The sequence below is a fragment of the Nematolebias whitei genome, chromosome 11, assembly GCF_014905685.2.
Source record: "Nematolebias whitei isolate Nwh7 chromosome 11, NemWhi1, whole genome shotgun sequence".
In the NCBI taxonomy this organism is placed as follows: Eukaryota; Metazoa; Chordata; class Actinopteri; order Cyprinodontiformes; family Rivulidae; genus Nematolebias; species Nematolebias whitei.
In genome coordinates this window covers 15603733-15613781 of record NC_056508.1, presented here as the reverse complement: position 1 = coordinate 15613781, position 10049 = coordinate 15603733, and the positions used below count along the sequence as shown (strand labels likewise).

Here is a 10049-nt window from a genome sequence, read left to right as displayed (position 1 = left end):
AGTCATGTATGAATAGAGTCATGTATGAATAGAGTCATGTATGAATAGAGTCATGTATGAATAGAGTCATGTATGAATAGAGTCATGTATGAATAGAGTCATGTATGTCACTAACGACTGTTGTTCTGTTGAACTGATGGAGGGTTTGTACCTCCTCAGATCCTGTTTAAATACCAACCACTGCAGCAGTTACGGTCAAAAGTTAAAATTAGAACAGCAGAAATAGCACTGACATCTGCTTTAGTTAAATGTTGTTACCAGAAGCCACGCCCACAAACATGGCTCCAACAGAGGAAGAGAAGACGCCTTTACTGATCTGAGAACAGTTTTTGTTCTCATGGAACAGAGGAGCTGCTGTGAAACACTCAGGGAGGGCTCGACCTAGATCGGTTCTGTGGGTTTCATCATTTTTCACTTATTCAAAGTATTTTATGGGACAGCTTTTAGTTTGGCTTTTACAAAATTAAACCCAAAATAAAAGTGAGATATTTGTGTTCCAGTCGTGAGCAGCGAGAGGAAAAGTTCTGACGGTGACGAGCTGGAAGCAGCAGGTAACTATGATCAAGGTCCTGCTCGTCCTGTGAGAACAGTTCTGTTTGTCTGATCCCGTCCTCCTCTTCATCTCCTCTGCTCCTCTTCATCTCCTCTGCTCCTCTTCGTCAGCTTAGAAAAGGGCAGAATAATGAAGGAACAGATATTTTTTGTCTGATTAGTAAATAAAAAGGTTCAGTTGTCGTCAGATTCAAAAGGATATTTTTTATATTTTGAAATAGTGTTCTGTTGAAGGATTATCAATAATTCAATTGTTACCTGTAGCAGACAGAACTTTGGTTCACAGATTTTTATGAATTTGGATAAAACAGAGATGCATTCTGATGGTTATGACAGGCTCAGATCCTAAAAAGCTCCACTCTTAAAAATGACACGAAGGTTCATGCACTCATTCACAGACCTTTAAACCACTCTGAAGTGTGAAATGCTTATTTACATGGAAGTATGTGGTTACTTACATGTACAAAGAGTTGATTTAAGAAGGCAAAATCCTCTTTAAAGGCAGGTCCACACAGACTAGACAAATTTGCACTTCCAAAAGAAATTCTGTCATTAAATTTCATGGTGATTCTTGCAAAATGTTACAATCTGGAAGCAGGCCGAACCCAAGTGCAGGCAGGACTCAGAGAGCTCAGAGGATTTAAATAACTAAAATATTTATTAAGTAAAAACAAAGAGCTGACATGGCAGCAAAACTTACTATGAGGCATGAAGGAACATAGGAGTGGGGAGACAAACCAGAACATCACCACACAATGACCAACTGACAAGTAACAGAAAAACACATACAGTACACAGACTAATGACACATAACCACAAACACCTGGACAGGACACGCAGGTGACACAGAGAAAGACTAATTACTAAGATGGGACACCAGGGAGTGCAGGCGCAGGACGGTCACAAGAGGGCACCATTCTCACAGTATCTCCCCTCCAAGGACGTCCCCAAAACCCACATCCCCAAAACTTGGGTAGGAGGAGGGGGGAACTGTGAGGATGGAGGGCACAAGGGGAAACATGAGGAAAAAACAAAAAACTGACATGGTGGAACCTGGGAACTACACACAAGAAGGGCAAACACTAAAATAGGGATGGGCGGTTAGAGGACTGCCCAACATAGGACCACATCTCTGAGAAACAGCCTGGAGCCCGTCCATCATGTGGCAGCAGTTCAGGTAGGTGGCCAGGAGGCTGTCCATTCCCGGGGCAGAGTTCAAGTGGGCGGCTGGGAGGCCGACCATTTTTGGGGAGAAGTTCTGGTGGTTTGCCAGGAGACTGTCAATTACTGGGGCAGAGTTCCATCAAACAACCGAGAGGGCAACCGTCTTTGGGGAGAAACTCTGTTGGGCAGCCAGGAGACCATCTATTGCTGGGGAGGATCTCTGCCACAGGCAAAGGTATCGGGGACCACAGCAGATGATCAGGGATCAGAGACCACAGCAGATGATGGGACCAGCTGATCTGCAGCAGGCGATGAGACCATGGGAGCTGCAGGTGGCATTGAAACCATGGAGGCTGCAGCTGGCGTGGAGACCCCGGTGGCTGCAGATGGCGTAGGGACATTGGTAGCTGCAGCTGTCATGGAGACCTCTGTGACTGCAGCTGTTGTGGAAACCCCAGTGTTTGCAGAAGGTGTCACTACCTAGGGAACTGCCGGAGGTGGAACCACCTCAGGGACCACAAGAGGCATAGCCACTTTTGGGACTACAGGAGGCACAGCCACTTTTGGGACTGCAAGAGGTGTAACCACTCCTGGGACTGCAGGAGGCGTAGCCACCCTTGGGACTGCAGGAGGCATAGACACTTCTGGGACTGCAGGAGATGTAGCCATTTCAGTGACTGCTAGAGGCGTAGGCACTCTTTGAGGTGTGGCCACTTTTGGAGGTGTGGTCACTCTTGGGGGCATGGAACCCTTTCTAGGGGACATAGAAGACTCAAGGCCTGCAGGAGACTCGGGGCCAGCAGGAGACTCGGCGCCCGCAGGAAACTCGGGCCCACAGGTAACTCAGGACCCTCACAAGACTGGACCCTCAGGAGATGTGAGGACCTCTGCAGGAGACGTGAGGACCTCTGCAGGAGACGTGAGGACCTCTGCAGACGTGAGGACCTCTAAAGACTTGGAGCTCTCTGGAGACTTAGGGCTCTTCAACTGGCCAGGTTGAAGCTGCTTCTTAGACTGATCATGATTCAGCTACCTTTCAGGCTGTTCAGGACTCAGCTGCTTCGCCAGTGAACGGGGGGCTCAACTGTCCCTCCGCCTGCAAAATTCTCCACTGCTCCTCTGGCTGCACCTGGGGAGAACTGGGTGGAGGGAGGAAATGGAGGTTGACGGGTCTGGCCCGTTTCTGCTGTTGTCCTCTCTTGCGGTGGCAGCGGCGCAAGCCAGGCCAGAGTTAAACCAGAGCACCTTATTGGGGTCAGGTTTCACCTCACTGGGATGATGAAGACACACAGGAGGCACGGGGGTACTGGTGGGCTGGGTTGGCCAAAGTCCAGAAAGGTGGATGACTGAATAAAAGTGCTCAGAGTTCTTCACTCCTCCAGCACCTCCTCAAGAAGCTCCCGCATCCCAGGGGAATCCAACTGTCCAGGCAACTGTAGGAACTCATTAAAAAATCCTTTGGGGCAACCCACCTAGCCAGTAGGTCATTGGCATTTGCCCCAGTGTCCACATAGCTGCGCGTCACTCTGCGGAGTCGCTGCTCGTATTCCGGAGCGAGTGCATCCAGAAATGGGCAGCCTGCTGGGTTCTTCTTTGAGTTGGTCATTTTGTTACGATCTGGGAGCAGGTCGAACCCAAGTGCAGGCAGGACTCAGAGAGCTCAGAGGGTTTATGTAACTAAAATATTTATTAAGCAAAAACAAAGAGCTGACAAGGCAGCAGGAGTGGGGAGACAAACCAGGACATCACCAGACAATGACCAACTAACGAGTAACAGAAAAACACACTTATATACACAAACTAACAACACATAACCACAAACACGCCTGGACAGGACACGCAGGTGACAAAGGGAAAGACTAATTACTAAGATGGGACACCAGGGAGTGCAGGTGTAGGACGGCCACAAGAGGACACCATACTCACACAAAATGTTCGGCTGTGCCTGCCCTGTTGAACTTTTGGAGACAGAGTACCACGGTTTGAAACTTTGGCTGAATCTTTGGCTGTATTACTGATACAAAAGTCTAGTCTACACACAAACACGACTCGCCAACAATCAGGTCATAACTAAACAAATCAACAGAAATCATAATCTGAAAAAAGTCCCACTGGTTTCAATGGAAGGGCCGGACTCAAAAACTGTCCCGCAGCCAGCCTCTATGGGGCGCCTCTTCTTTGAGGCATCAACTTCCAGCTTCCTGTCCCGTCTCTGCAGTATGCAATAAATGTAATAAATGTTATACGGCATGCATCTCTATAAAATGCAGTAAAATGAAGCTGAGTAAAGATATTCTAAGATGAGGTGTATGTTGTGTTTGTTGAACGTGCACAGAAAAGGAGGGGGGTAAATAAGCATTTTAAATATATCTGGCAATTTTGATGCTGGGCTCAGCCACATTCATTGTGCATGCAAAGAGTGCATGAGAGCCTAACCTGGTGAACACACTAACGTCTCTTTGGACCCTGGATTTTATTAGTTTTGTTCCTACATTATGAAAAAGGGTGAGTAGCACAAAAACACTCTGCCATTTATTATAACTGTTGTTAGTGCATAAAAACTTTGGACTGCAGTTGCCTGTAGTGCGCACGTGCCACTTCACACTTGTGGAACATTTCACACCTCCGTGGGGGATTCCCCAAAAAATCTCCACTCTGAGGCCCTATTTACCCGGACAGAATGGGGGGAAACATAGGTTTTTTGTATGTTAATTAGAGGAAAAGATTTGCGTTGACACAGTCGGATTTTGTATTTACATGCATCCGGAGGATCCCCCCCCACCCCCCCGAATCTGTTGTAGTTATCATGCCAGGTCATTAGATGGCACTGTGAATTTTGTACCTTCACCTAATGCGCATGCGTGCTGCCTCAGCACGCTTCTTTCCTGTGAGCTAACAACAACGTAACAAGTTAAAGCTGAATTCTGGCTGGATTTTGGATAAGAGTCGACAGATTTGACGCCAATCGGGACCGCTTCATCTAACAGCTCCACACTGGTCGCTGAGTGGACCAGAACTGAGTCGACCATGTCAGACTTTATTCCGTGATAATCAGTAGTTGATTACTGCAGGTAAATCAAATGTTCTTAATAATGTTAGCTTGTGTTTACTTTGGTTACAAAACAACCAACTGAGTTTAAATTTTTTCCTGAAAGAAGAAGGAGCTGTCCTTCTACCAGGTGGACCGGTTCTGAACGAGGCTCGGCCCAGATGAACTACAGGAGGACGCCGAAGACAGATGTTGATGAACTATTTGTTTAAAATTCCCCTCAGTTGTTTTATTCAATCCATTCAAGTTCAGTTAACTTTTTTAATAGTGTGTTCAGTTTAATTATCAGTGTTTGTGTGACATACAGTTTGTGGTGTTGAATAAATAAATAAAAATTAAACCTGATGTCTTCAATTTCATTTTCAACTTTAGTGTTCACGCTATATGTTTAGCATCATTGTAAATTTGAATTACATAATGTCCATATAGCTTCATTTAGCTCAGCTTCATTATATCTCGCACACTAACATAAATACTGTTTATTACTATTAAACTTATTATTTAGCACATTTATGTTATAGTGCAGCACGACGTGTGCGCGTGCCTCTTTCTATAAACAGCGATATTAGAACTGGATCAGATTGTGTCTCTTCCAAAACAGATGTCAGTCACAGCTTCTAGAATCTGACGTAGATTAACTACGAAATTAAAATAAATTCCATCAGTCGAGGTTCTGAAAGCAGTGTGTCCGCCACCATGTTGATAGAAATATGGCGTCTGTCCACGCGTGCGTGTGCGCATGTGGTTTAACACAAAGCCTCAGCGGTAGATGTTTACATTATCAGTGGGGGGTCAGCGAAAAACCTCCACTCTGGAAGGTGGGTTCAGAAACCTCCGGATTCAAAGAGGGGGGCCACTGGTGTTGTGTAAATGATCAGCAGGACCGCAGAGAGAAAGCTGCGGATTCACTCAAAATACATGCCGTGTAAACGGCCCCTGAGACATAGGGTGCATTCACACCAGCTCTGTGTAGTCCACTTTAATCAAACTCTAGTCCGTTTGCCTAGAAAGTCCGGTTAATTTGGGGAGGTGTGAATGCGCGATGCAGCACGGTGGCGCAACTGGTAGAGCTGCTGCCTCTCAGCGAGCAGGTCCAAACCCTTGGTCCTTGGTTCAAACCCCGGTCCAGGGGCCTTTCTGGGTGGAGTTTGCATGTTCTCTCCGTGCATGCGTGGGTTTTCTCCGGGTGCTCCGGTTTCCTCCCACAGACCAAAAACATGCATGTTAGGCTGATTGGTAACTCTAAATTGTCCCTAGGTGTGAGCGAGAGAGTGAATGGTTGTTTGTCTCGTTTGTCTCTATGTTTCCCTGTGATGGACTTGCGACCTGTCCAGGGTGTCCCCCGCCCCTCGCACAGTGATTGCTGGACATGGGCACCGGCGACCCCCGTGACCCAAAATGGAATAAGCAGGCAAAGATAATGGATGGATGGATGCGCGATTGAACTCTGATCCGGACCAGAAAAGCTAACTCTGGTCCACCTAAATATCTAGGTATTGGTTTGGTTGAAGTTAACTCTGGCGTGGTTCGAATGCATCTTGAATGCAAGGGTCCGGAGACTGCTCCAAAAGCAGGAAGTGGAGTGAAGCGCAGGGCGAACAAGCACACATTTCTCTTACCTCATACGCAGCCATCTCAGCCGCCTTGTGTGAAAAACAACATTCTCCACGGTCTTATGCCTCATCTTCCACTCATGCTGAGCCCATTGTTGAAAAATGTTTGTTTGGCACATGTGCCACAGAAAAAAACAGAAATCCTAAAACCACGAAAATTTGACCCCACTCTGTTTTTGTGTTTATTTCCAAAAGAAGAGGAAGAAGAAGAAGAAGAAGTGTCTTCTTCAGAGGTTTTTGTGTTGTTTCCTTCAGTAGTTCTTGGTGCAGCACCACCACAGGCGAGGGGGGAACAGGTTGGCTCAATTGACTCAGTGCAGTGTGAATGCAAACCGCACCAGCTGAAAATGTAAACAAATGTTCCGAATTTTTGTCCCCAATTGAACCGAGTCTACTGGACTGTCTGGCGTGAAAACACCTCTAGATTCAAAACTTTCGGTTTCAGAGAGAATGAGGGCTGTTGTGTAAATGAACGGCTGAACGTTTCACGTCGTGTAAACAGGGCTTTAGGTCGTTTTCACACCTGATAGTCCGGTAGACTCAGTTTGATTGGGGACCGAAATTGGAAACATTTGTTTACATTTTCAGCTGGTGCGTTTCACATTCACACTGCACTGAGTCAGTCGAGCCAACCTGTTGTCCCCCTCGCCTGTGGTGGTACTACACCAAAAACTACTGAAGGAAACAACACACACACAAAACTCTGAAGAAGACACCTTCTTCTTCTGGAAATAAAAACAAAAATGGAGTGGCATCAAATTTAGGTGGTTTTAGGATTTCTGTTTTGTCAATTTTTCAACAATGGACTCAGCATGAGTGGAAGATGAGGCAGAAGACCACGGAGAATGTTGTTTTTCACACAAGGCGGCTGAGAAGGCTCCGTATAAGGTAAGAGAAATGCACGTTTGTTCGCCCTGCGTTGTAGTCCACTTCCTGCTTTTGGAGCGGTCTCCGGCCAGCTTGCATTCACAATGCATTCGAACCGCATTCGAGTTCACTTCAGTCGAACCGAGACCTAGGTATTTAGGTGAACCAGAGTTTGCTTTTTTGGTCCGCATCAGGGTTCGATTGCGCATTCGCACTTCCCCAAACGAACCGGACTTTTTGGGCAAACGGACTATAGCTTGATTAAAGTGGACTAAACAGAGCTGGTGTGAATGCACCCTCAAACTCTGCTTCTCTAAACAGTTTACCAATCTATCAATGACAGGTAAGATAGTCATTATTCATATTTCCACATAACTCCAAAATAAGGTTAATTTACCAAATTATTTAAATACACAAGGCAGAGGCCTAAAATATACAAGGGAAATTTTAGCTTTTTGGTTTGGTAACTGTATTTGAAATAATGCTTTTATTAAAAGCTTTATTTATGACTCTTTTTGCTTTTAATTTTGGTTGTTTAGGCAGCTGTTGGTTACTTCTTTAAATTTAATGTCCTAAAACTTTCAGGAAACCTTAAGGGCAGCACATTTTCACAGCTGCAGGGGTGCAGCTGCCAGGTCAGCACTGTAAATAAGAATTTGTTCTTAGTGTTCATGCTAGGCCTCTCTTGTAAATGAGTCTGAGGCTCAGTGAGACTAACCAGGTGAAATGAAAACGAGTAAAGCAGCTTCACGGCCCTCAAAGCCTTTATTTCCCCCCACAGTGCCATCTGCTGGTAGCATTGGGCATTATACGAGAAGAGATGCGGGCGGGGCCAGGAAGTAGAGTCACGAGCTGCCCACAACCGCTCTTTTCATTGGTCACTCGTCGAAACACGAAACCTGTTTCCCGTGCCGTGATTGGCTGACACGCCAAAATGCTCGCATGTGATTGGCTGACAGTGTTGTTCTGTCCGTGGACTGAGAATTTGACGATTCCGTTGGTTCCTGTCTCCGTGAGTAGAGGGAGTCTGAAGGGGCCGGGCCCACATCGGAGAAATGGCGAGTGTGGTGAAAGCGAACGGATGTGGAGCGACAACAGAACCCACTCAGCCGCGGGAGGAACCGGACCAGGGCGCGGCCAGATGGGGTCCACAGCACGCCGGCGCACGAGAGCTGGCCGGCCTGTACTCGCCAGGTGAGTCGATCCGCTCGGGCGGCTTCGTCTGCTCCGGGTTCGGTTCCTACCGGTTCCAGGGAGGCGCACATACTCTTTCTTAAACCAAGTGAAGAAGCTGCCAGTTTTACCAACGAGCTCAGTTTGACCAGAAACTGACGTCATCAATCAGTGGTTGTGGTGTTTTGTGACAAACAATGCTGCTGTTACACAACAGGAATCATGAGGACTGAATTTATCTGGGGTTTGGTTCTGTCACATTTTGGACAGAGGTTCGGGGACACAGCTGTAACCGGAGTGACATCATCTGAAATTAATGCTCCACATTAATCTGAAGATTTAATTTGTTCTCAGGAAGGTCCACACACCTTGCTGCTCCTCGTGCCACTTATTAATGTGACAGCAGTAACAGTCCTCTTGTTTAAACAGTTCAGATTGTAGTTTTATTTGACTGCTCGCAGGTAGACAGGTAATTCAGGCCCAGCTGGAAGTCACGTGATGCACAAAGGAATGTTGCCACCTTGAGTTATTGTTTTGAAAAAGGATCTGATAAGTTTAGTAACCTTTGGACGTTTTATGTCTTGAGTACACATCACCCGAAGTTCAACTCGTTATCAGAAAAGTTTTCCTCTTATGAACTCTTTTTACTTCCTCCAGGCAAAAGATGTCAGGAATGGATCAGTGTCGTCCTCTGCTTCTCTCTCATGGCCTTCAACTTTATACACCTTCTTGCCAATTTCCATTTGGGACACACGTGGTCCATCCTGCTGGGCATCGGTAAGAACCCTGCATTAGACACGGGGTGTGTGTTGTGTTGTTTGTGTGTTAAATTAGACACGGGGTGTGTGTTGTGTTGTTTGTGTTAAATTAGACACGGGGTGTGTGTTGTGTTGTTTGTGTTAAATTAGACACGGGGTGTGTGTTGTGTTGTTTGTGTTGCATTAGACACAGGGTGTGTGTTGTGTTGTTTGTGTTAAATTAGACACGGGGTGTTTGTTGTGTTGTTTGTGTTAAATTAGACACGGGGTGTGTGTTGTGTTGTTTATGTTAAATTAGACACGGGGTGTTTGTTGTGTTGTTTGTGTTAAATTAGACACGGGGTGTGTGTTGTGTTGTTTGTGTTAAATTAGACACGGGGCGTGTGTTGTGTTGTTTGTGTTAAATTAGACACGGGGTGTGTGTTGTTTGTGTTAAATTGGACACAGGGTGTGTGTTGTGTTTGTGTGTTTAGAGCCTGACCAATATGGAAATATTGGCTATCGCCGATATTGGGAGGGGAAGGTGACCGCTGATAACCGATATAATGGCTGACACATTTTTTGTTTTGTCCACCTCTAAGAATCTCAGTAAACAGCGAGTGGAGCTTGTTTATTTAGCGCAGCTGTTAGCAACCATGAAGCTAAGCAAATCAGCTTTAATTAGTCCCAGAGCTGCCTTTTATTCAAAGACAGTAATAAGTTCATCATGTGAATAAGTTACATAAATGAGGTGATAAATAAGTTCACAGTTAATAATTAGTTTAAGTAAATTCATTCTCTAAACTGTTTTGGGTTTGAATTCCGATCAGAGTGAGACATCTGATGTTCGTCATATTGTACGTGCAGCACGTGAGGTAGTGAGTGCTCTCACCA

At 45.9% G+C, this 10049-nt stretch overlaps 1 protein-coding gene across 1 annotated transcript in view; it reads left to right on the top strand.

Moving 5' to 3' along the window:
- Positions 1–8244: 8244 nt before the first annotated feature.
- Positions 8245–10049, top strand: part of peds1 (plasmanylethanolamine desaturase 1) — an 8470-nt gene continuing 6665 nt past the window's right edge. Inside the window, exons 1-2 of the mRNA XM_037684692.1 lie at positions 8245–8439; positions 9076–9195. Of these exons, the coding sequence (XP_037540620.1) occupies positions 8301–8439; positions 9076–9195 (259 nt within the window). The 5' untranslated portion in view covers positions 8245–8300. The remainder of the gene's footprint in view (positions 8440–9075; positions 9196–10049) is intronic.